This window comes from Marmota marmota, unplaced genomic scaffold (genome assembly GCF_001458135.2).
Source record: "Marmota marmota marmota unplaced genomic scaffold, marMar, whole genome shotgun sequence".
NCBI classification, from domain to species: domain Eukaryota; kingdom Metazoa; phylum Chordata; class Mammalia; order Rodentia; family Sciuridae; genus Marmota; species Marmota marmota.
The window spans coordinates 43,342,545-43,369,822 of NW_026000093.1; the positions used below are offsets into that span (position 1 = coordinate 43,342,545).

The window sequence follows — 27,278 nt, forward strand, 5'->3', positions numbered from 1 at the left end:
CCCACAATTGTTTTAATAATTAATAATTAATTATTTTAACGTTATATTAAAACATTCTTTATTTCTTACTCTCTGAAAACATTTCATTATCAAATACATTAAGCATGTATGTATTTGTTGAACATAAAGATATGGTAGAAACTATAAATACTCAAAGTATGGTAAATCCTATAAATTCTTACTATATGAAGAATTAGAAGTCTTAGCTTTTGAGAAACTCATATGTAGGACATGATCTTTAAATTGTTAATCAGCATTTCATTGACTATGACAAAATATCTGAGAAAAACAACCTAAAGGAGGAAAGATTTATTTAGGCTGTCATTTTCAGAGGTGTCAGCCCATGGTCAGACCACCCTATTGCTGTGACGAGGTAGAACATCATGGCAGAAGGGCACAGTTCAGGGAAGCTGCCCACTTCATGGCAGCCAGGAAGCAGAGAGTGAATGAAGAAGGGGGCCAGGGACAAGATATAGTTCTCAAGGGCACATCCCCAAGGACCGACTCTCTTCAACTAGTCCTCCCTCCTACAGTTTTCACCACTCACAAATGGTCCATTCAGCTGTGAATCATCAATGGATTCATCTGTCAATGAGGTTTAGAGCCTTCTGATTCAATCCCTTTCTAAAATCCCACCTCTGAACTTTGCTACACTGTGGACCAAGACTTCAACCCACGAGTTTTGGGGAGATGGGGAGACATTCCAGATTCAAACCATAACAAAAGATATAGTTACAATATAATGTACTGAAGTCTGTAGTCAGAGGGATGGAGGGAAGCACAGGAGTAGACCGGGGAGCCCATGTCCAATTCTGTCCAGATAGTTTGCAGAGGTGTTACAGAAGAAGGGCCACTTAGTTGAAACTTGAAGGAAAATATCCAGGTGTTGTGGGGGGTGGGGGGGAGGGAATGGTTCAGGCACAGCTGCAGTGTGTGTCAGGATTCCCTGCTGATAAGAAGACAGGACTCTTCTGAGAATGGTATGACATCCGCATCTATTGGGAAAATACAGGGTTCATCTGGGGAGTGACAAAAGCTGGGGGAAGAAACAAATCGGGGCCAGGTTACAAACAGGTTTAGAATTTATTTTCTGGCAATGGGAGCGAGCTAGTAGAGGGATCACTACACTGGGAGAGTTGGAAATGCTGTTGCTAGCATTATTTCAATGAGCCATATTGGAATGTCGCAAACTATATTCTTGTCTTAGTCCTTCCTTTTTTTTTTTTTTTTGGTACCAGGGATTGAAACTAGGGGAGCTTACCACTGAGTTACATCCCTAGCCCTTTAATTTTGAGACAGGGTCTCACCAAGTTGCTTAGGGCCTTACTAAGTTGCTGAGGCTGGCCTCGAACTTGAGATCCTCCTGCCTCAGTCTCCTGAGTCACTGGAAATACATATATGTGCCAATGTGCCTGGCTCTGGGTCCTTCTTAAAGGAGACTGAATTGACATTTGACCAAAGTTATAACTCAGATAATCTATGGAATGATAAAAGTGTGTGTAAAAAAGGTTTTATGTTCAATTAAGTTTGGGAAATGCTCAGTCAATGATGCTTCTTAACTATATTTTTTCTTAGAGCTTATGATAGGCTAATATCTATCATGGCTCCCCTAAATGGGAACACTACCCAGGATCTGATAGATTGATTTAACCATGAATTTTTGCTGCCTTGTAAGATTTTTCTAAGTTTAGTATATGATGGAACACATTGAAAACGTGGCTGTAGTGTTTCTTCATTAAGCACTTAACTGATGCTTTCTGTTGGATATTTTTCCTCATGTCAAGAATGAAATAAATTATTCCAACTTTTATCCCAAGCGTTTCAGTTGAGAATGAATGTTAAATTTTTCATGTGTATTTATCCTGCCTCATGTCCAAAAATATATGCTGAGTCACATGATCAGTCCTGTTGTAACAGGAGGATATTGGAGCCCTGAGGGTGATGAGAGAAATATAGTTTAGTTGAGTACACGGGTAACTTAGGATGTTTCTGAAAGAGAAGACGGTGATCTGGGTTATTTAAAGTACCTTGTACTGTAACTAATCAGTTACAATGGTTTCCCATTGGAGCTGAAACTGAGAATAATAGTTAATACAGATAGAGCATTTCTTTGTTTAAGGTTGCAAACTATTCTTACCAAAAGATTTTTGTGTTTCTCCATAGCTTTATTATTATATTTATTAAAGAAATCATCTATTTTAATATTTTTGTTATTCCAACATAAGTGTTCATTTTGCTTAATATTGCTACACATAAATACATATTTCTTTTTAAATGATGAATATTGAAGGAGAAAATGAAGGGGGAAAGACAAATTAAGATGATAAAACGAGTATAAGCAGAAATTGTAACATAATCAGAAAGGAAACAGGGAAACTAATGTATTTTGTGATGCTGAGTTTGGTCTAGAGACTATCTAACAAAAACAAATATTTATGCAGTGCTTTCTAGCTGACAAAATATTAAGTGTAAAAATTTAGCTATTTTTTATTTTCTTTTATATTTATTTCATAGGCAGTTACCTCCTAAGAGTCTCTTTACATTTTTGTGTTTGAGAAAAAAGCTAAAAACCCTTCCTATGTGCTGTGGATTTTAAGAATCAGTTTTATCCTCTCAGCATCTTGACCATATTCCTTTTCTCACTCTCTTGTGGTGTTGGCTGTTTGGGAAGCTACGTCCTCTGCACGGTGTGTGAGAGTCTCCTTACTGGGAGCTGTAGGACATAAGGTATTAATATGTCTGCTGGGTTTTGTACACAGGGATTCTGTCATCCATACAGAAGAGAATTCAGGAGTCTGACTTTTCCTTTCTTCTACCATTTCAACTGAATTGTAGATGTTAGCAATGAATCGTGGTCCCGCCTCCTCTTTTTTGAGTGGGTTTTTTTCTTTCTTTTTCTTTTTTCTTTTCTTTTACTTGTGCAAGTTGTCAATAGTTCAGTATTTCCCCTTTGTGAAAGTATGTTGTAAATGAACCTTTTACTTTTGTGCTGTTGACAGTATAAAAGCTTAAGATGGATTGACTCTTATTGTGGTTGATGATAGTTTAAAAGTCTGAGATGAGTTTGTTTAAAGGTGCTAGACTTAAAAAAAATTAATAAAGTCAATTGTAATTTTTCTTCCAAGAGAATTACCATCTTTTAAATATATTTTTTAAATGTTTAGGGCATTTTATATTCCTAAGAGCCCCCCAAATGTCCATCTTTCATAAGGATTTTTAAGTCAAACAGGGCTTATGAAAGATGGACATAGAGGTACATAATTGTCCTCTTGTTGGATGCTTACCATATAAGTTGACTCCCAGTTTCAAGGACTGATATGAATTTTGGAAAGACTCAGAAACAAACTGTCTGGTATCTTTTATAAAGAGCTAGTCAGAAGTGAGTAGTGTTAAAGTAGTTTGATTGATGTGTAGTAATTAGATCGGAAATTCACTTATTTGTTTAAACATTGCACTACTTTATGTAGATAAAAGGAAAATATTCAACTGTCTTCAAATAAGGTCACTTTTCATAGTATACACAAGCAATTTAATAAAACTTGGTGAACTGATTTAAAGCTTTAAATCTATTTTTGTCTCACATTTATTTTATATCTGGGATCTATTGTCATTCACACAGGCATAAGCAGGCACTTTTATACATCTTATAAGCCACTTCCTTAGAAGGAGGGTTTTTTTTTGTTGTTGTTGCTTTTTTGTGGTGCTGGGGATTGAACCCAGGGCCTTATGCATAGAAGGCAAGCTCTCTACCAACTGAGCTATATCCCCAGCCCTAAAAACATGAATGAGAAAGACACCAGAATTTTCTTCTTAAAAATCTGGATGGGAAAAAAAAAAAATAAAAAAAATAAAAAAAAAAAAATCTGGAAACTTAAGACTTTTATTTTGCTTTTTATAATAGAAATTTTATTTGGGATTTAATTCACATAAAATTTGCCTTTTTAAGTTGCACAAGTCTGTGGTTTTTAATATATTTACAGAGTTTCACAACCATCCTATCTAATTTTAAACATCTCTATCATCCCCCAAAGAAACCTCATACCCGTTAACAGTTGCTCACTGTTCCTCTCTTCTCCACCAGCCATAGGCAACCTAAAACTTACTTCCTATCTCTGTAGATTTACCTGTTCTGGGCATTTCATATAAATGGAATTTTGCAATGGATGGTCTTTTGTACCTGTCTGCTTTCACTTAGGATAATGCTTTCAAGGTTCATTTATGGTACACCATGTACCAGAACATTATTTTTTTTAATTGCTGAATAATAATTGATAGTATGTCTATACAGATGGACATTAGGGTTGTTTCCACCTTTTGATTTTTATGGATAATGCTGCTATGAATATGTGTGTGCAAATTTTTGTGTGGATGTGTATTTTTATTCTTCTTGAGTATGTGCTAAATTATAGACTTACTGAGTCATATGGTAAGTATATTTTTAACTTTTTGAGGAACTGCCCAACTGTTTGATAAAGTAGCTATATCAGTTTACATTCCCACCAGCAATGTATAAGGGTTCAAACCTCTTCACTACCTCTCCAATACTTGCTTTCATCCATCTTTTTCATAACAGACACCCTAGTGAGTGTAAAGTACCATCCCATTGTGATTTTGAATACATTTTCCTGTAGCAAATGATGTGCAGCATCTTTCAAGTGCTTGAAAGGCATTTGGACAGGTTCTTTGGACAAAGTATATTCAGGTTCCTTGCTCACTTTTAAATTGGGTTGTCTTTTATTATTGAGCTGTTGAGAGGTCTTTATATGTTTGAGGTACTGTACAATTGATTTTTTTGTATATTGATCGTGTATCCTACAATCTTGCTGAACTCGTTAATTAAACTGCCATAGAAGATATATGATTTTCAAAATTTCTTCTACAATTTTGTGTGTCGTCTTTTTACTCTTTGGTGGTGTCCTTTGCAGCACAAAAGTTTCACATTGTAATTGTTGAATTTTTCTACTTTTTTCCTTTGTTGTTTGTGATTTTGATATTGTACCTAAGGAACAATTTCCTTACCCAAGGTCATAAAGTTTGATAAATTTTGCTCTCACATTTAAGTCTATAATTCATTTTGAATTAGCTTTTGTACATCGTGTGATGTAGGATTGCAGCTTTATTCTTTTGCTTAAGAATATTTGATCAGCCCAGCACAATTTGTTAAAAGTACTTTTCTGTCCTCATTGAATTCTCTTACCATCATTATTGAAAAATCTATTAACTATCTTATAGTTTCTGGAGTCTCAATTCTATCTTATTGATTTATATATTTATTCTTATACCAGTACACCACCTTGGTTACTATAGATTTGTGGTAACTTCTGGAATTTGGAAGTGGGAGTTCTCTAACATTATTCTTTTGTTCAAATTTCTTCTGAGTCCCTTGCTTTTCCATATGAATTTTAAAATGTGCTTGTCAATTTCTTCAAAATGGAAGAAATTTTGATGGCAGAGATTGCATTAAATCTTTAGATCAATTTGGGGAATATTACCATTAAGCCTTCCAATCCATAAATATCAGACATTTCTTCATTTATTAGAACTTTAATTTATTTCAACAATATTGTTTAGTTCTTATTATGGTTTGGATAGGAGGTATCTCCCCTAAAACTTCTGGGTTCATCCAGGAATATTTAGAGGTAAAATGATACGATTATGAAAGATGCAACCTAACCATTTCATCCTAGCGTGAATGGATTAACTAGGTAGGAACTAGGCAGGTAGGGTGTGGCTATAGAAGGTGGGTCACTGGGGGTGGTCCTTGAAAAGTTCATCTTTCCTGCGACCCCTTTCCCTCCCTCTGTCTGCTTCCTTGCCACATAATCGAGCAGTGCTCCTCCACCACACCTTTCCACAATGACTGCCTCACTTGGGTCCAAAGCAATGGAACTGACCAAAATATGGACCGAACCTCTGAAACTGTGAGCCCCAGTATAAATTTTTCTTTCTTCCTTTAAGTTGTTCTTGTCAGATATTTTGATCTAACACAGTTTCCAACAATGTATAAGCCTCATGCTTCCTTTGTTAAATTTATTTGTAGTAATTTACTCTGTGGGTGACAAATACACCACAGTACAATTAATTTTTGTATATTGATCTTGTAGCCTACAACCTTGCTGAACTTGTTAATTATATATATTTGTGTGTGTATTTCTTAGATTTTCTATAAACATAAGCTCATATCATTTGTGAATAAAGCTCTAACTCTTTCTTTTCAACTTTAGTCCTTGATCAGTGTTTTCATCATGAACTGATTTTAGATATTGTCAAATGCTTTTTCAGCATCTATTGAGGAGATCATGTGATTTTTTCCTTCATTATTTTAATGTGATATATTGCTTGGTATTATTTTGGTAATATTGATTAATTTTTGGATGTTAAACTAACCTTGCATTCCTGAGTTAACTACCATTTGGTCATACTGTGTAATCCTCTTCATATATTGATGACATTTTATTGGAGATTTCTTACATTTATATCCATGAGACTTATTGGTTTGTAGTTTTATTTTCTTCTGGTGTCTTTGGCTAGTTTTGACAGACAAAGTGACCTTGTAGAATGAGTTGGAAAGTGTTCCCTCCTTTGCTATTGGAAGTATTTATATATGAAGAATTAGTATTAATCTTCAAATGTTCTTTTTTTAGTGCATTTGCATTTAATTTATAGAATAATAGGTTTCAGTGGTGATTTTGTATCTGCAAATAACACACTTTAATCATATTTACCTTCTCTACCTTCCCCCAACTCTCCTTTTTATCACTATTCTTCTCCTTTCCAAGTCTTTAAGGTACTCTTGTATCTTTTCCCCCTCTAGATTTCACAAATAAGGGAAACATGATACTTGCCCTTTTGTGTCTGCCTTATTTTGCTTAACATTGTGATCTCTGATCCCATCCATTTCCTGCAAATGACACTACTTTGTTCTTGTTTATAGCTGATATATATATATCTGATGGGAGAGAGGGAGGGAGGGGGAGAGAGACTGAGTATACAAGTGTACTAGGTGTTGATGGCATCTAGACTGATTTCATAACTTGTTATTGGAATTGTATCACATTAAACATGGGTGAACTGGTATGCTGACATGAATTCCTTTGTGTATATATCAAGCTAGAGTATATGATAGTTCTCTCTTTTTTTTTGAGTGACATCTGTACTAATTTCCACAGTGACTATACATTCACACCAACAGTGTGCAAGTGTTTCTTTTCCCCTGCATCCTCATCAGTACTTACTGTTTTTGTTTGTTTGTTTACTTGCTTGTTTGTTTTTGCATTCTCAGTGTATCTTTTATTTGCATTTTCCTGATGGCTAAAGATGTTGAACATTTTTTTCACATAATTATTGGCCATTTGTGTTTCTTAAGTGTCTTCTTTTGAGAGTGCCCATTTATTGGTTGGGTTATTTGAGTTTTTTGTTTGTTTGTTTGTTTTGGTGTTATATTTTTTAGGTTGTGGATATAATTCTGGATATTAATTCTCTGTCCAAAGAGTAGCTTGCACAGATTTTCTGCCACTCTTTAGTTGTCTCTTCCCTCTATTATTGGTTTCCTTTGCTCTGTAGGAGCTTTTTAATTTGATGCATACCCCTTTGCACAGTCTTGCTATAATTTCCTGAACTATTGTAGTCCTATTCAGGAAGTCATTTTCCTATGCCTATGTCTCAATGTGTTTCTCCTATGTTTTCTTCTAGAAATTTCAAAGCTTGTGATCTTGTATTTAGTTCTTTGATCCATTTTGAGTCTATTCTTATAGAAGGTGAGGGAGAGAGGGCTCTAGTTTTATCTACAATGTGGATATCCAGTTTTCCCAGCATCACTTGTTAATGAAGCTATTTTTTCTTCAACACATCTTTTGACATGTTAATCAAGAATCAAATGGCTATAGCTGTGTGAGTTTGTCTCTGAATTCTCTATTTTATCCCATTGGTCTGTGTGTCTCTTATTATGCCAGTATCATGCTGGTTTTGTTACTGTGGCTCTGTAGAATAGTTTGAAATCAAGTATGTGATGCCTCCCACATTGCTTTGTTTGCTCAAGATTGTTTTGCCTCTTTGGGATCTATTTTGCTTTCATATGAATTTAGGATTTTTTAAATTTATAAGAAGAATGTCATTGGTATTTTGGTGAGGATTGCCTTGAATCTGTGGATTGCTTTTGGTAATGTGGCCATTTTGACAATAAGAATCTACTGATCCATGAACATGGGAAGGTTTCCATCTTCTAGTATCTTCTTAAGTTTCTTTATTCAGGGTTATGTAATTTTCATTGTAGAGATCTTTCACCCTTTTGTTTAGGTTTATTTCTTGGAAGCTTTTGTGAATGAAATTGTTTTCCCTATATCTTTCTCAGTGAGTTCATAAATGGAGAATAAAAAGAGCTATTGATTTTTTTGTATGTTGATTTTGTATTCTGCTACTTTGCTAAATTTGTTTATCAGCATTCAAAGTCTTCTGGAGGAACTTTTAGGGTCTTCTAAGTTTAGGATTATATGATCTGAAAATAGGGCTAATTTGACTTCTTTCCTGTTCAGCTCCCATTTATTTCCTTCTCTTGCCTAATTGCTCTGGCTAAAATTTCAAGCACTATATTGAAGAGGAGTGGTGAAGGCAGACCTCTTTGTCTTGGTCCTGATTTTGGAGGAAATCCTTTCAGTTTTTTTCCCCATTTAGTATGATGTTGGCTATGGGTTTTTCCTATATAGATTTTAGTATGTTGACATAAGTCCCTTCTATATCTGGTGCCTTCAGGGCTTTTGTCATGAAGGGATATTGACTTTTATTGATGGCTTTTCTGCATCTACTTAGATGATCATGCAATTTTTACCTTGATTTTTTAAAATAATTTCCTTGGTAGTTTACACTTTGCTACTGTTACGTTGCAGAGCCAATAAATAAAGGCAGAAGGTGGTGGTTATGCCAATTGTTTCCTCTAGGACAATTTCACTACAGTGACAGGATAAGGTTCTAAAAAAACACTATTGACTCTTCATTTTGTCCTCTTATACTAAACAATGATGGGTTCACCACTGGAAGATGTATTTAATTGCAGAAAAAAATTGAAAGGCCTTTATATTTTGAATTTAGAATCATGGCTAAAGATGCCTTTCGGTGTTGTTTCTCCCAGGGGAGCAGTGGGTACAGATATGACTCACTATTCCCCTGTATACACTCTTATCCATAACCTATTAGTACAAACTAGTCTAGAAACAGTATTTAAAGAGCCTTCTCTTGAGAAAGAGAGTTTGAGAACAAGGAGACTTTGTCAAATCCCAGACATCACATATGAGTAATAAATATTTAGATTGTCTTCCTACATGTTGCAAGGTGATTTTCAAATTCATTAATCATTCTATCAACTCAGTGAGAAAATTCTGTACTGAAGAAATAATAACAACTAATGTTTACTAAGTAATCACTATGTTTCAAGCACTGTCTTAAATCCTTTGTGTATACTATCTTTTATTCCTCGTAGCAATATTATGAGATTAATACTAATATCATTCACCACTTTATAGATGAGGGAAAACAAAGAAGTAATCCAAGTTGCTTGGTTGTCATACAGGTAGAGAAAGCTGGAACCAAGATTTGTGGTTTGGTGACGCCAGAACTTGAACCAGGAGTTGGAGTGGATGACACACAGTCTCAAGCAGGCATTCAGATTCAGGGTATCTCTATTCTGAATTCTGAGCTTATAAGTAATTTGTCTTTCTTTTGAGGAATAATAAAGTTTTCAGGCAAAATTTAGGAAATATACATAGAGGGTATATTCAGATGGTGCTAATGACTAGAAATTAGTCAGTCTCTGCAGGGATTTGTAATAAGCAAGTTAATAAAATAGATATTTAACATTTATTGAATTATTACTATGTTCCAGGGTAAGTTATTTACTTGCATAAATTTTCTGAAAAAAAAACAAAATAACTGAAAAATAAATTTACTTGTGTAAAATAGTTTGAAAAATTACTCTATGAAATACCTACTACTATTATCACCTTTTATTTTTAATAGAAGAAGCTCCTGCAACAAACAAGTGGGTGATTTTCCCAAGGCCAGTTAGCATTCAATGGCATAGATCAGATTTGAATCCAGATAGTTTTATTCCAGATCTTCTGTTCTTAACCATTTTGCTATGCAATTTCTCTAAGTAAATAGATTCTTGAAATATGGTAAGAACAAAGCAGTCACATCAAGAAAGTGGTTAGATATAAAACAGGATTATTGTGTTTGTGTGTGGGGCTTGGAGTCATTCCTTTGGAAGAGAAGTTTCAGACTCTCATCCACAGAAAGAAACGTGATGTGGCTAGAGGAGGGGGCTCCCTTGAACATATGAAACAGCCTGAGACAAATATGTGAATAGGGGAAGAAAAGTTAGAAGGCTTATATCTTCTTTTCAACAGAACGTGGGAACAGACTAATACATTGTGTTATGCATGCAGAAGCTGGGCTGTGGTCTTGGTATGAGAGGAACTGTGGTCTGAGAGGGTCTGAAGCTGTATCCCAGCTGTAAAAAGGGACAGTTTGAATATGCAGTTTTAGAAAATGAGTTTGACAAACTTCATTGGCAGATACAGAGGTTGAATCGACAGTACATTGACAGATTCCAGTGGAAGTATTTTGAGTGGCATCCAGACCTAGGTTCATTTAGCCTTTTCCTCATAGGAACACAAATATTTCCCCACATATTTTTCTACAGTTTTCCTGTGCAGTGTTCTACAACCAAACACAGGGCTTTATATTTGAACTTTCCCTTGGAAAGGAAGAGCCCCAGTGCCAGTCTGTGATCACAGAGCTGACAGTGTTCTTCCAAGCATGTGAATCTTCTGGTTTATACCCTTGATGGACCTCAGAGCTCCCTTATTCCCTTGTTCACATGTGTTCTCCTCTTGATCATGAAAGCACTGTTAATGTCCTTGAGAGCCTATGGCAATTTGCAACTTAAAAGGATCATCCAACTTATCAAAACTAATTCCATATAATGTTTTCAGTGAGATGATTATGAAATTGAAATGTTAAAGCTATTTTTAAATGAAAAGAAAAAATTTTACTCTCACATCAAAACCAAACCAATACTGCCCACTGTTCCTACTCTCCATATGAGAGTCAAAGGTTGATATGCAGGGGCTTTTGGTCCATTTTCACTTTCAAGGTAACCTGTGGCTTCTCTTCCCAAGTCCTCACACAGGAATGCAGGAATACCAGGATGATGTGCCTAAGATCCCAACAGCCTGTATTACTGTGGAAGATGCAGAAATGATGTCTAGAATGGCTTCTCATGGGAACAAAATTGTCATTCATCTGAGGATGGGAGCAAAGACCTACCCAGATACTGATTCCTTCAACACTGTAGCAGAGATCACAGGGAGCAAGTATCCAGAGCAGGTATGTGAAGGAACGGGATTGGGTTGTCTGGGAATAGGGTGTTCTGGTCAAGTTTGCACTTTTAGAGATTGTCTAGGAGAGAGAGACCGTATGTTTGTGGAAATGGTCCTCATAGATTCATTAAAGGCTGAAAATCTCTATCTATCTATCTATCTATCTAATCTAGCCATCCATCTACCTATCTATCTATATTCCCATTAAAAATTTTGTTACATTGGAGAAGGACAAGACAAATTGAAAGAATGAGATCCATACTGTATAATTCAACCTCTGAACCATTCAGAGTGGGATTTGTATATATGTGTTATATTTATTCCACTTGAAGACAGATGGGCGCTTGAGATCATATCAATAGTTAATACTTATTATGTTCATTCTGTGAATTATCTTGTTTAATCTTTCAAAGCTCAATTAAATAGAATGTATTTTATTGATTTTATAGGCAAGGAAACTTATCTAGAGAAAAACTGACTGGCCTAGATCCACACAGGTAGTAAGTAGCTGAGAAAAAACTCAAATCCAGGACATTGTACATATGAAAACAGAATTTAACCCATAGTTTATGTACAGTTTCCAGTCTTTATTTTTTTAAGTAGTCTTAGAGGTATATCTAATCTCTATACTAACTGAATACTAAATACCTTACTTAGGCAAGGTGCAAGTCTCTGAGTTTTAGAGAATTTATCTGTAAAAATCGAATAGGTGTATGGAACTAACAGGATTACTATGAAGACTAGACAGATAGAGTACATCAGAAAGGCTAGTACAGTGTTTGTGCCTCACAGGGGCTCACTGAATTTGAGTTTACTTCATGTGACATCAAATGTGCATAAAACAGTTTTCACAAGTTATCTGGTACAAAAATCTTTTTTTATTAGTAGTAACTGAAGTTCTATAAATAGAACTAAAAAAAAGTTATTCAGAGGATTTTTGCTTCTATTTTTATGGTGAAGAAAGAGTTAACACCGGTGTTTGGTGATGGAGGAGCAGGCCTTCTCCACAGGTCTGGATGGAGCATTGTTGTGTTGCAGTAGAGATTATTTTTCTGTTTAACCCATTTTGTCCCTTCTCAAGTCACCTGCTTCTAGGACCTAGGGCTCTTCAACCATGGAGATAAGACCACAGGGATGACAGAAAAGCAGATTTTAGTTGGCCATAGGGAGTCAAATAGCTGTAAGAAACTATAGTTTCAGCTGGGTGCAGTGTGCACACCTGTATCCCAGCTGCTCTGGAGGCTGAGACAGGAGGATCACTAGTTCAAAGCCAGCCTCAGCAAAAGTGAGGTGCTAAGCAACTCAGTGAGACCTTGTCTCTAAATAAAATACAAAATAGGGCTGGGATGTGGCTCAGTGGTTGAGTGTCCCCGAGTTCAATCCCTGGTACCCACCCCCCACAAAAACTATGGTCTCAAATGTTGAGAAGGAACAGGCTGAGCTCCTTGTCCCTTCAGGAAACTAGTAACAGCAGAAGAACTGGGAGACTATTCCAGGTACAGAACAGTTAGATTCAAAGTGTAATCCTTACCATATCCCCCAACCCTGGTTAATAGCTCCAACATAAAGTTTTGCCATCTTTAGATTAGAGGTTTAGGATTATTTATCATTAGCTGTCTGGGTGAGTGAGCTGATTCTGTCCCCAAAGATGAGTGGTAGGTGGGTAGCAAGGTCAGTGTGAGTTATTGGGATCTTCAGACTAGAGCAGTCAGGGGTGTCAGGGTTTCAGGCTAAAGCATTTAGGCAAAAGAGTTCTTGAGAGCCATATGCAGTGGTAGTGTTAGCTCTGACGGTGTCCTGAATGCCACTAACATCTTCCAGCTGGGATGACTTGAACCTGTTCCTCAACCCAGCTCAATTTGTTCTTTTTAGTTTTTAAGACCAGTTTTATATATAAGTGAAACCATATATTTGATATCTGACTTCTTTCACTCAGCATAATGCTTTTGAGATTTATCCCTACTATTCTGTCTGTTGTTTCTTTCTGTAAATTGATGAGTAATATTTCATTGTATGGTTGTACTGCAAATCGTTTTTTCATTCTGCAATTGGTACACATGTGGTGGTGTTTAGTTTATGACTCTTCTGAGTAAAATGTCTGTGAATATTCTTTTTTATGTTTTTGTTAATGCATATGTAATAGTGGAGTGTGGTTTGGCATAATCATACATGCATGGAATATAATTTGCTTCATTTAAATCCCCAGTACATCCTCTTTCCCTCCCATTCTCTTCCTCCTTTTCTCTTTTCTCTACTGCTTTTCCTTCTTTTTGTTCATTGTTTTTAAATTGATGCTTTGTAGATATGCATAAAGGTAGAATTCGCTGTGATCTATTCATGTATGTACACATAGCATAATTTGATCAATTTCATTCCACAGCTTCTCCCTTTTTGCATCTCGCAGGCTTCACCCTCAATCCTTTTCCTCTACTCTACTGATCTCCCTTCTATATTTAGGCCCCACCCCCACCCTGCCATGTACCTTATTTTGCTCTGTCTTCCACATGTGAGAGTATTCAACCCTTGACTTTTTGAGTTGGGCTTATTTCACTTAGCATGATTTCTGCAGTTCCATCCATTTATCAGCAAATGACATAATTTCATCCTTCTTTAAGGCTGAATGAATTTCCATTGTGTATATAAACCACATTTTCTAAATCCATTAATCTGTTGACCAGCACCTGGACTGTTTTCATTACTTGGCTATTGTAAATTGCACTGCTATAAACATTGATGTGCATGTAGCACTGTAGTATACTGATTCTAGTTCTTCTGGATAAATATCAAAGAGTGGGATAGCTGGGTCACATGGTGGTTCCATGCCTAGCCTTTTGAAGTATCTCCACACTGCATTCCAAAGTGTGGAATTTGCAGTCCCACCATCAATGTATGAGTGTTTCCCCCCAGTATCCTTGCCAGTATTTACTGTTTGTATTCTTGATGATTGCCATTCTAAAGAGAGAGATGAAATCTCTTCTATTTCATTTCATCAGTCTTCATATCTGTTTTGGTGCCAATACCATGCTATTTTTGTTACTATAGCTCTGTAGTATAATTTGAGATCAGGTATTGGGATGTCACCAGCATTGTTCTTCTTGCTCAGTATTGCTTTGGCTATTCTGGGTCTTTCATTCTTCCATGTGAATTTTAGGATTTTTTTTCTAGGTTTGTAAAGAATGTCATTAGTATTTTGATGGCAGTTTCATTGAATCTGTATATTGCTTTTGATAAAATGGTCATTTTAATTCTGCCTTATTAATTCTGCCTATCTAAGAACATGGGAGGTGCTTCTATCCAAGGTCTTTGATGTCTTTCTTCAATGATCTGTAGTTTTCATTGTAGAGTTTCTCTGTAGAGGTCTTTCACCTCCTGGGTTAGAATTAGTCCAAGTATTTTATTTTATTGAGGCTATTGTCAATGGGATAGTTTTCCCGAGTTCTTTTTAGCATGTTCATTATTGGAATATTCTTGTCCAAGTCTTTCTGTAGACTATCACTTTTAATTCTCTTGGGTAAATTCCTAGGAGTGGAGTTGCTAGGTTAATCTAAATTTTAAGACTCTGGTCTCTGTCAAGAGCTTCACTCTCTGTATTCTTTAGGAGTAGCACCTTCTCCTGGTGGGTAGATGAATGATTTCAGAGTGATCTCAGGACTCAGGATTAAATTTTCAACTCTATCATGTTCGGTAGCATCCCAAGAATTGGTCATAAATACCTTGTTCCCAAGATATAAAAGGTATACTATCAAAAATTCTCCCACAGGAGAAAGACACACTCATACATTGCTGGTAGGACTGCAAATTGGTGCAGCCAATCTGGAAAGTAGTATGGATATTCCTTGGAAAACTAGGATTGGAACCACCATTTGACCCAGCTATTCCACTCCTTGATTAATATCCAGAGGACTTTAAAACAGCATACTACAGGGACACAACCACATCAATGTTTATAGTAGCACAATTCACAATAGCTAAATTGTGGTACCAACCCAGATGCCCTTCAGTAGATGAATGGATAGGGAAACTCTGGTATATATACACAATGGAATATTTATCAGCATTAAAAGAGAAAAAATCATGGCATTTGCAGGTAAATGCATGGAGTTGGAGAATATATAATGTTATGTGAAGTAAGCCAATCCCCCAAAACCAAAGGCTGAATCTTTTCTTTGATATGAGGAGGCTAACTCATAATGTTATAGTGGCTAGTGGAGCACGGGAGGAATGGAGAACTTTAGATAGAGCAAAGGGGAGGCAGAGGAAAGGAGGGGGCAAGCGGATAGGAATGATGGTGGAATGAGTTAGACATCACTTATACACCCTAAGTACATGTATGAAGACACAAATAGTGTGAAAATGTTTGTGTACAATCAGTGACTTGAAAAATTGTGCTTTATATGTGCAATATGAAATGAAATGCATTCTTCCATCATGTATAACAAATTAGAATAAATAAATAGTTTAATAAAAAAGTTTTCCCACAAAGAAGCCATAACATTATTTCCACAGAAGGAATATAAATGAGTATAGTGAAGTTCAGACTGTGTGGCTGATTTGGGGGGAAATCTGCCCTAAAGCTGGCCTGAAACCCCAGAAGATACATAGACTGTGAAGGCAAGTGACAAGCACATCATCCCCGCTTCAAATGTTAGGTTGGATTAATGGACCTGAATAAGCACCATCTATCTCATCCCTTGTTAGTGCCACTTCTTCCAGGAAACCTCCTCTGGTAACTCTCCCCTAACCCCAACACTTTTAAGTCCCTGTTATAGTGTTATTTCCCTAAAGCTTGCAAATGCTCTGGGAACTGGCACTATGTTTATTTATTTTTTTCTTTTTCTCTTCTCTAATGCCTATCCCAGGACTTGGCATAAAGTAGCTTATCAACTCATATTTTGTTTTATTAAAGTGAAGAGAATAAGTAAAAATGAAATGGATGGAGGATTTTCTTAATCTTGATCCTTTTTAAATCTAGACTTTTTCCTGCCCTTTTAGAACATTGGCTGTCCCTTGGCATATTGGACGTCACCACTGAATGTGCTCAACATGTCTAGAGCTGAGCACACCTACTCCCTCCTGTCTCACCCCTTGCCTTAGTTTCTTGTGTCTGTTAAATGAACCATATCTATCTATGAGCACAGCTACAAAGCTTCAAGCTATTTTTCAATCCCTCCTCCTTATCACTGTCTTACAGTCAAGCATCACATCCTGTTCAATCTGCTTTCAGCATATTTTTTTTTTGGAAAAAAAAAACTGTTCCCACCTTGCCTTTACTGCTGTTATTTCCCTGACAAAGACCCTATTACCCTCCTGAGTTTTCTTCTGATCTCTTTCATATCCCTCCTGTTCTTTGCAATGAAGTTCAAATTATCTTTAAAACACGGATCTCAATGTGGTATTTCCATTAAGAAGAAGTCATATGTTTTTGTTCACAAATGAATGGGATATGGGAATGAAGAAAAGAGGAAAGGAAATGTGTGATGAGATCCTAGGCCAACTACAAAATGTTCATTCACAGTTCAATGAGAGAACTCAGTTCTCCCAGACTCTGGCAAACTTTCCTAAAGTCATTAAACTTTATGTATAATTATCAGTAATGCTGACAGGGACATGATGCTGGTTTTGATAGTTTAGGTTGACTAATTTATCCCTGAAGTATTCTTGCTACTTTGTTCCACAGCAAACTAGAGAGCAGTGCTGCTAAATAACTGAGTAAATTGGTTGCAGTGGAAATTCTCTTTTAAAAAGGAGACAGGAAGCTGAAATTCCCATTATTCTACCTGCAGGTAGGACATGCAGGGTGACTTGAGGATAGGCAAGGGGAGGAAGATGTGCTAACACCCGGCAGTGTCTGAGAGACATTTCAGTGATAACACCCAGCACAGTATCTTATATCTCACTGTGTATGCCCAGAACCTGAATAAAAGTGAGCAGTTTGCATGTAAAGAAGCTTCTGTTTTAGCCTAAAAACCATAGAAAGATGTAGTAAATATCAGGTCTGGAAAAGTGTTTATATGATTGATGAAGTATTAACACATTCAAAACCCTATTGCATAATCCAGCCATAAGCCTGGGATAAATTACCACAGAATTGTTCAAAATGCCAATAATACAAATACTTTTTTTTCCTTGGGATTCAATGTGTGAACATAGTAGGACAGGGTTATTATACACATAAATCTTACTCTTTTCCCAAAGAATTCATGGTGGCACATTTTGGCTGCTCCAAGATAAGGATTCTCTCTCCACTCTGACTTTATCAGAAACTGGCTTCTCGGTGAATTGGTTGTGTTGCAGGATTTATCAGATCTTGGATTCTGGAAACTCTGACATTAGCCTCTGAACTCCTTTCTCAGATAGCTTTCTCCCTGGGAAATCATCTGTGTTAATCAACTTTCCATCACTGTAACAAAATACCCAAGATAACTAACTTGTAAAGAGAAAAAAATTATTTTGGAGGTTCTGGTCTAAGATTAGGCAGATCCATTGCTTTGGACCTCTGGTGGGCGTGCTGGATGGCAATTGTGGGGAGCCCTTGGCAGAGCAAACTGCTTGCCTCATGGCCAGAAAGCAAAGGAGAAAAAAGGAAGAGGCCAGGGACTTATAGTCCCCCTTAAGTGCAGACCCCCTGCTATCTAAAGAAGTCTCTGCTAGGCTCTACCTCCTGAAAGTTCCATCACCTCCCGATAGCACCAACCATGGGAACCAAGCCTTTAACCTGTGGGCCTTTCAGAGACATTCATCCTGGTTTCTTTGAGGCCAGTCCATGGCTTAGAATGAGTCATAGGGAAAGAATGTAAGGGTTTTTTTTTTTTTAAACTTCTGAGAAGATATTCCATGGCACTGGATAGCAATGAACCCCTATTCATTAAGGAACTATTTTGTGTTTGAAAATTCATAGGAAACTTGTTGCCATTCATGAATAGGTTTTATGTTTTATTAAATCAATAGAGATGATCCTAAGACCTCTTAGAAAGAGATAGAGTAGGCATCCTAGTACCAACTCTAGAAGTTTCTGTGCAAGGGGATACCATAAATGCATGATAGGAAAACATATGAAGCATTTAGGTTTCCTGACTCCCATTTCTTCCTTCGCCTAAGAAATTCCATTATGCCTGGGTTCTGAATACTGTTTAAATCTGAGGAATGTAGTAGAATTGATTCAGAATATAAGCAGCACCATCCTTACCAAGTTACTACACAAGAGAAATTTATATCTTTCTCTTAGACTTTTTCTCCTGGCTTCTCTTTCCTAAGCACAAAGAGTTCTCATGTATTTTGACTCTTGTTGTCTCCTGATAGCTCCCACCATGGGATTTCACCTGGGAAAGTTACCTACCCTTGGTCCATTCCTCCTTCTCATCTTCTCTCAATCAAGCCCTCCATTGGCAATTCCTTTTTGATTCCCTGTCACTTTAGAAGAGGATCTGATGACTATATCAATTCTGTGATGTTGATGACTTTATGGCGCCCTTTACCTCTGTGCCCCATCCGTGCCCCTCATGCTCACCAATCAGGCACATCTGTTTAGCAGAAGGTTACAGACAAAGCCACAATACCTCTACCAGTCTCATCATCAAAAAATAACAACAAAAACACTTTTTGTTTTGAAATAATGTTAGACTCACAAGAAGATAAAAAAATAATGCAGAGAGTTAAGGTATACCCTTTGCCCAGGTGAACATGGTCAGTGATCACATCCTATGTAGTGATAGTACATTAACTAGATGAGGAAACTGGTTAAAAAATAAGTTTCTTATAAAGCCTGGGCTGCCCCAGAGCATCCTCTATGCAGCATCCAGTACAGGGTAGACTCTGCTCTGACCTTAGCGCTCAGTCCTTTCCCAGGGTTAGTTTCTGATGCTTCCATGATTTTCCTTTCTAACAAATGAACAAGTAATATGAGAAGCAGTTGTCCTCAAACTGACTTGACCTGAGGGCAAATGGATCTGAAGCTAGAGTTTCATTTTACCTGTTGCAGACTTTCTCACTAATAGGGGATTCTCTAATGTTGACTCTTGGGGCTGGCCTGTTTCATTTGATCCTCAGAGATTTCCTAGGTCTCATTCTAGGATTTTCTTAGGAAATGCAATATTTTTAAAATGTTAATATATTCAAGAATATATTCTGAGAGGACTGTATGGAAAAGAAAAGTGTTTTGGATTTGCAAGGGTCGGGGATTGATAGTATCTAAATGCATTCTGATAAGGCCTTGATGAGGGGAATTGTTTTTATGCACATATTTTTTCTATAACAGTTATTTTCTTGGGTTCAAAGAAAACTTTCAGTTTCATTTGTCAGTATTATTTCAAATGCAATGGAGCACTATGAAGACCAGTGGGAAACAGCAACATGAAAGCTCTAGACTTTCAGCTGAGCACTCTCTCTCTCTTTGCTGTGGGGCAGAGCTACTCAACATGGTTGCTGTTGACTCTCTGGGTCAATGGTTCTGTCCTGGGCATTAATGATCTAGCAGCATCCCCAGTCTATCCCACTGTATCACTGCCCCAACCCTCCTTCTGTGTTTTCAGGTCTTAGTTGTTATTTTTTTAAAAAGTAGTCAGACATAAATTTTATCATGAATGGATATAGGACACTACATGTACTATTAGAAAAGGGTGTTAGAGAAGAGCAGAATTTCATGGAGTAGGAATGTTACTGAGTTTTAATTTTAATTTTGTTTTCAAATACAGTTAGAAACTTTCCTATTAAAAAATTAAACAGGCTCTTCTGAAGCCTGTAATGTTTTAACCTAGTGATATGCATTGGGTGTCTTTAAGAGGGAGTTTTGCAATAGTCTCCCAATTTTTGATCATGGAGCCTTTTTTTCACAGAGTATTTGAACATAAAACATAAATTTAGAAACAGTAGAATAGAGGAATGAGGTCCACAGGGTAGGTTATGTTTTGAATTTTTTCTGCAGTCTTTTTTTCTTATTATTCATTAATTCAGCAGACATTTATATTATCTGGTACATGTCAGGCACTACGGTTCAGCAAGTCATTGGATAGGAAGCTCTGTGACTAGAAAACAAAGAAGAATTCAAGTCCCGCCTTTTACATTTTGTTGGTAGGTTATTTTGCATTTCTGGATATAGATATTAGCCTTTTTCAGGGAGGGGAGAGTTTGTAAAAGGGGAATAAGGTTATGAAAGGAGGGGAGAGTTTTAAAAGCAAGGAGTTGAGAAATAGGATGGCCACCTCAAGACCATGGTGGTGCTGGGATGGGGATGGGGCTGTGGCTTTATCCTGTAGACAGCTGGAAGTTGCTGAAATGGCTTAGCAGTGGATTTGCCTTTTACTTCATTCTATCCACTGTGATACATTTGAGCAGGCAAAGACAGAAATTCAGTCAGGAGGTAATAGCTCTTGAGCTAAGATAGTTGAAGTAGCAATTGGAAAAGAGACGGATTCAGAAAATATTTAGGAAATTAAATTTGTAGGAGTTGCTAAAATTGGATATAGGAGAGAAAAAGAGAGAAACCCCAGTTTGGATGACTGAGACAATTAATTCATTAAATCCACAGGAATTTATTGAGCTCCATTAATACTCTGGTTGTATTGAATTAAACTCATGGCACTGGGTTTGCATGGTAGACATGGGCCGTTAAATAAGCAACTGCAATAGATGGTTGTAAGTGCCATAATACAACAGGACATGATTTGATGCAGGCTCATTTCAGTAGCAACCACCGGAGGCCAAGGAAGACTTTCTGGAGAGATTCAGTTTATTCCTACAGGATGAGTAAAATGAAACCATGCTAATGGTTATAAGACTAGGATTAGGATGGAGTGTATTCCAAGCAGAGGAAAAAGTACATATGAAAGGCCAAAGAGTGGTATTATTCTATTTTTAAGGAATGTGATATAAGTTCCTATATTTTCTGAATCCATTTGATAATAAGCCTTGTTTTCATGGAGTTATGCTGTAAAAGAACCTGGAGAGAGAGGCATAGCCTATTTCATGTATGTGTGTTTTTTAAAATAAATTATTGAAAAGCTCGGCAATCCCCTTGGAAACTGCTTTAACATTGACGCTGTCAAGACCCTTGCTGAAGTAATATACAAAACCTGATTGACCTGGTGGACAAAATCATTCCATACATAATTGAATAGTTAGAGGCTGTGCAGCAAATGCAGCTCTGTCTTTCATCTGAATACATAGTCTGATGATTTGTAAAACCTTCCTAGTGAGTACAGCAGGTTATTCTGCCTGGGTGGGAGCCTTTTTACTAACTTAAGCAGCTGTTTAAACTTTCATAAGCAAAGTAATTATTAAATCTTTCATGAACATATTGGTTGGAACATTTGTTCACATCTTAACCTTGAATTGGAAAGTTTTGAGGGCGTGGTTAAAGGGCTTTAAGCTGGCAAATTCATTCTTTATTTTTTTTCATTTTTATTATAAACTTTTATGGCTTAGAACCAGCCAACCTAAATCATGGAAGGAAAAATACATGTGTGGCAAGCATGAGACATTTCATTGTTTGTTTTTCAAGTTTCTGAACTGTGCTCATAGCTATGCATGCCTCTGGGCTCATAAAGACAGCAAATGGAAATAGCTTGAACCAGACAGGCTGTTTTAGATAGATAGCCACCCAGGTAGGCAAGACAAACCCTGGTGATTACTCTTTCCTGGAGTCAAGTCATCTTGGTGTGCCAAAATGGGTCCTGCAAGTAGGAGGATTTTATTTTTTCATAGGTTTGAACACCTTGCCCCTAGGAATGATGGAACCATTTGATAATAATCACAATCACAAGATGAAGGATACTGTACATTTATAGAGCACTTACTACGTGGAAGGCTTATTTTAGATGCTTCTCATACATTATCCCCTTTAATCTTTACTACAACCTTCTCAAATAGGTTATGCTGTTATCCCCACATAACAGATGAAGAAACCAAGGTTTAGAGGGCAAAGTTCACAAAGCATCTGAGAAGTAGAGCTGGAATGTACACCCAAATCTGTCTTATTGCAGAACCTGTATTCTTAACAATTCATCCTCCTGTGCTTCTCAGTCCCCTTCTATGCTATTTTGTAAAATACTTCTACCTGACAACTTTCCCTTGTTTTACACTAAATGAAAAGAAGCTGGGACAACCATTAGCAACAAATGCTTGTTCAACACCTGCATTGTGCAGGACATTGTGTTATGAACCTGGGAAATATTATGGGACAGAAAAAAGAGAAGATAAAGGGTCCTTGCTGGTGGCTGTAAGTTTTGGAACTCAGACTACAGTGCTGAGGCAGGGCTCATAGTTCTGCATCCTGGCTGGCCCAGTACTAACAGATGCATGTTGCACTTTGTAATCACTGTGCTCTCACCTATATTATCCCTGTTGAATTCTGGCAACAGTGCCAACTATTATAATTCCCACTTGAAAGATGAGGAAACTGAGTTTCAGAGAAGTTAAATAACTTGATTAAAGTCAGACATATTCCTAATAAGTAGGAGATTTTTTAAAAAGTGTGTTTCCTCCTTAACTTGCTATGGTCATTGTCCAGAGCCCTGAAACTTTATATAGCATAAGATATAAGCTTTATGGATGCCTAGAAACAAACTGAAAACATTTGCATAAATAATTATGATAATAATGATGCAATAAAAGAAATGTTTATAGTTTAAAATATGTCTGCAAATTTTTGATTTCCTTTTGAAAGGTGGAGCTGAGTTCCCTTCCCCTAAAATTACGCTCTACCTCCTGTCTTAACTTCTAATGAATAAAATGTGGCAGAAGTGGTGTATGAAAGCCAAGATTAGAATGTAAAAACCACTATGACTTAAAAAGGCAATGTGCTCTCTCTTGAATCATTACTCTGGATGAAGCCAGCCGCCATACTGTGAGGATACTCAAGCAACCGTAGATAGGTTCACATGATAAGAACTGAGGCCTTCTGCTGTTAAATATAGTACAGACATTTCAATAAGAAAATCCAACTGCTCCAGTCTGGCCTTTAGAAGGCTACAACCCCCATATCTTGTCCACAACCTTTCCAGAGACCATGAACTGGAACCACTCAGCTATACTATTCCCAGATTTTTGATCCACAAAATCAATATTAGATCATAAATAATATTTGTTTTAAGCTACTAAGTTTTGGGGGAAACTAATGTAGCAATCAAAGAGTATAAGACGCACAGAAAAGAATAACTGGGTCTCAGTTGCTTCAAAAGTGGAACACTGAAAGATGACAAACACAAGTAAAAACTTAATAAGTGGACAAATAATTTACTGTGAGAAGAGTGTGTGAAAAAAGCATGGAAGGTGTGTCACAGGAAGGTCCGTTGATGAAACTGCACAGTACAGGACAGCACAAAATCACACACCTCAAAACACACCGCATTTTGAGTATGGGAATCTTGCTATAAGAAATTCTTGTATCATAATGCAACAACCAAAGTTCTTAAAGTAATTGGGAGTCTACTATGAGTTCATTTTCATATGGACTATTTAAGAAGATAAGAAAGCAATTAAAACATCATTTGAAATATTTCCTTCAAAAATTAAGCCCTCCAAAATCCCGTATATCCTTAAAGTAGAGTCTAGGCTATCCAGAATGGCACCCTCCCTGTTGATACTTCACTAGACTGTCTGGGTCCAGGTTTTTGAGAACTCTAGCTTAAATGTAGAGCCAAAAGTAACTAATGAAGAACACCTGGACTCTCCCCAGGATTTCACTGCACCAGTTCTGCTACAACAATCAGGTAGAAATTAACATTTTATAACCAATTAAATGTTTTGCTTGGCATCATGCTACCCAACTGAATTTTTCAGAAAGAGAATTGCCCAAATTGACTTGTTATTCTATGCCATACCTCATTCATTGACTGACTATTTATTGAGTGCTATCCATATGTTACCCACTGTGATAGGCCCATAAACCAAACCTTTATGGTTGCCAAAATCTCTTGGCATCCCAGTTACAGCTCTACTGTTTTTTAGAGTTAATAGCAGTTCCTGGTACAACAACCATGCTTATTGTTTAAGTTGGGTCTTTAGTATAAAATTAATACCTACTCTTTTGGTAAATAGAGAAAAATGAAAGTAATCTTTCCTTGGAAATGCATGAACTCTAAAGGTTGCTCTTATCATCTTGGTACACTTCCTTCCCCTGTATTTTTTCTATGAATATTTTTTCATAGTTATCATATTTTATAGATACTATCAAATTCCATTTTTACTTAGTATCAGGCCAAAAAATTCTTGAAACAGACTTTTTAATATATTTAAGTTATGGTTATTTTATAATTTACTTAACCTGGTATTAGATGTTGTGATTGTGCATGATTGACATGTAAAAATGATGTCATATCTAAATAAATCTGTAACTAGGGAATTCTGAATTTGTCTTTTGAACTGTTTATAGGGTTTGTGATATTGAGTAATTTTAAATAATAATCAACAGGAAGCTTAGGAAGAGGTTAGCATGGCTTCTGGCCTTGCTAAAAGAACTGCCTCAGTAAAGTTCTACGATGGCCATTGTGACCATGTGCTGGAGGTGCTGTCATAGTTACATTGCTTGCTAAATTAAGCATGAATGGTTGCATGAAGAACATTATTATTCTGAGCACATTATTGACTCTTAATTTAAGGTTAAACTAACTTAATTTAATGTCATGTGAATTTTTAGCAGCAATTATGGGCAGTTAATGCATGTTCTTTCTTAGTCATGCCTCATCTCTTTGCAAAATTACAATATTTCATTCCAAATTTATTCTGACCAGATTTGTAAAAAGCATTTTCTTCTCTTCCTTCAGTGTTTGTATCAAAAGACTTTGGGGCTTATACTGTAAAGCCCCATTGTATATTTTCATATTGAATCTCTAAAAAGCTAGCCTGGACATGAGGGCATTAGAATCGGTACAAATTGGGGTACTAGCCCAGTCCTATCTTCAACCTTTAGGAATATTGTGTGGACACTAGAAATGACATCCGAACATCTCCATCTGATCCTTTCTCCTCTTTATCTTGCAAACTACCACCCAACCGATATCCCTTCAATCTATGTCTCTGTAGAAGTATAAAAAAATCAAAGCCTTCATACTTCCTCTAAATTCATAGTCAATATTCCTTAAGTCTGGCATTCAAAGCCTCTATGTACGAGATGTTATATTAGTCATGCCTTTTCTCAAAGGTAACCTATGTTCAGGAAGCCTAGAAGACTCGGTTCTATGTGTTTGGTGTCTTCCTTGTCTCGGTGCCTTCCCCACACTGGCCCTTTGTCTATATTTACATGTTGAAGTCTTACTACTCTTTTTTGTTCACTTATTCATCAATTCTTCCAATAGCATTCATTTACATAATAACGACTGAGCACTGACTGTGAGTCAGACACTGTCAAAGGTTCTACTCAAATGCCACCTCCCCTAAGAAGCCTTTCCTAACTGTTCAACCCCATGCAGTGTTCTCTCTTGAGAATTCCCATTGGTCTTTTTTTATGCTTCTCTTTTGTCATAAATTCTCTGCCTCATTTCTGTGCCTACTGTATGGGCTCAGAAATGTCTTTTTAATTAAGGAAAAAATAAATGAACTAATGAATAAAAGTTATGACTTTTATACCAGCAGAAGTTAATGACCAAAACAAAATAGTTAATCTGGAATAGAAAGTTAGGACTGTCATGGGTTTCTAGTCTATGAAACACCTTCAACATGGTTTCCATATTGGATCACACTAACAGAGAAGGGTATAGAACCCTTATCTTCAGATTTCTAGATAATTGCTCTTTTCCCATTATGCTACCAAACTCAACTCCACTAAACAACAGAAGTCAAAGACAGTACTGTATCCTATCATTGCTTTCCATTGGAAGAATGAATGTGTCATTATAAGAATATGTTTTAAGGATATCATTGAACAGGAAGATTACTTTCAGCAATGAGTAAGAACTAGGGACTATGATTAGTTCCTGTTAGAAATGAGCCACAAAAACAGTAATCATAGCAGTCACTTGGTGTTTACCATGTCTCAGGAACTTTATTGCTCAGTTTCTCATTTAATTCCCCAACAGTTCTATGAGTCATATAATTTTATTGTCCTTATCTTAGAGGTAGGGGACAGGAAGCTTAAAGAGATTAAGCAGCTTGTCCTTGCCCACAGGACTAGTAAGTACAGAGGCTGGGCAGAGTAAGCTTTAGTTTTTCAGTCTCTGAAGTACATGAGCTCAACCTCTGTGCTGTTCTTTGTCTATTTGTGATGCTACTGTATGTGTGGGCTTTGACAATGACACCTAAAATGATTTTTATTTACATAGTTGTTTCTGTATTAGCTCTATTAAAGAAGAATAGGACTAGGGGGCTAAATTTTTGTTTGTACTTTATTGATTTTTTGCAGGAAGGTTGTTGAAGCCACAGAAGGAAGGCATCTCAAAAACTCACTTGGCTTTAACTTGCTCTTTTTAAATACATACACAGTTAATACACACATGGTGCATTCAGAAACAGAATAGGAAGGACTCTCCTTCTGGAGATGATCATGCCTCCAAAATCTGGAATTATTTTGAATTCTAGTTTTTAGAATAGAATTTTAGAGCAGAGAAGGGTAAAATGTAGGGGTTCTCTAATTAAGAAATTGGAGAATGTTTGAGAAGGATGTTTTTGTCTTCCCAGTATCCTTCCCTTTGGAAGTAGCCCCTCTCCCAATGTCTGAGCTCCTGGTGGATTTCTGACTCTAAGAAACTGGGATCTTGAGCTGAAACAAGCAGGTACAGAGAAGGTTGGGGCTGAGTCATCCATGATGATGCCCTGGGCAGCTCAGGATATCTGAGCCTCAATCTTTCTTTCTGCAAAATGGGATTCATTTGCCTCTCTGAGACTTTAATGAAAAGGATGGTCCTCACTGAGGATTCAGTGAGCTAATGTCCATGAAGCTCTGGCCTAAGGTTGTTATACAATGAATGTCAGTCACCA

General features: G+C 36.7%; 1 protein-coding gene across 3 annotated transcripts in view; it reads left to right on the forward strand.

Annotated features, from left to right (window-relative positions):
* The window catches only part of Cpq (carboxypeptidase Q), a 437,300-nt gene that overhangs the window by 161,677 nt on the left and 248,345 nt on the right, over positions 1 to 27,278 (forward strand). For all 3 annotated transcript variants that reach the window (XM_048782833.1, XM_048782834.1, XM_015485985.2), the window contains exon 4: positions 11,172 to 11,379. In XM_048782833.1, the coding sequence (XP_048638790.1) occupies positions 11,172 to 11,379 (208 nt within the window). The remainder of the gene's footprint in view (positions 1 to 11,171; positions 11,380 to 27,278) is intronic.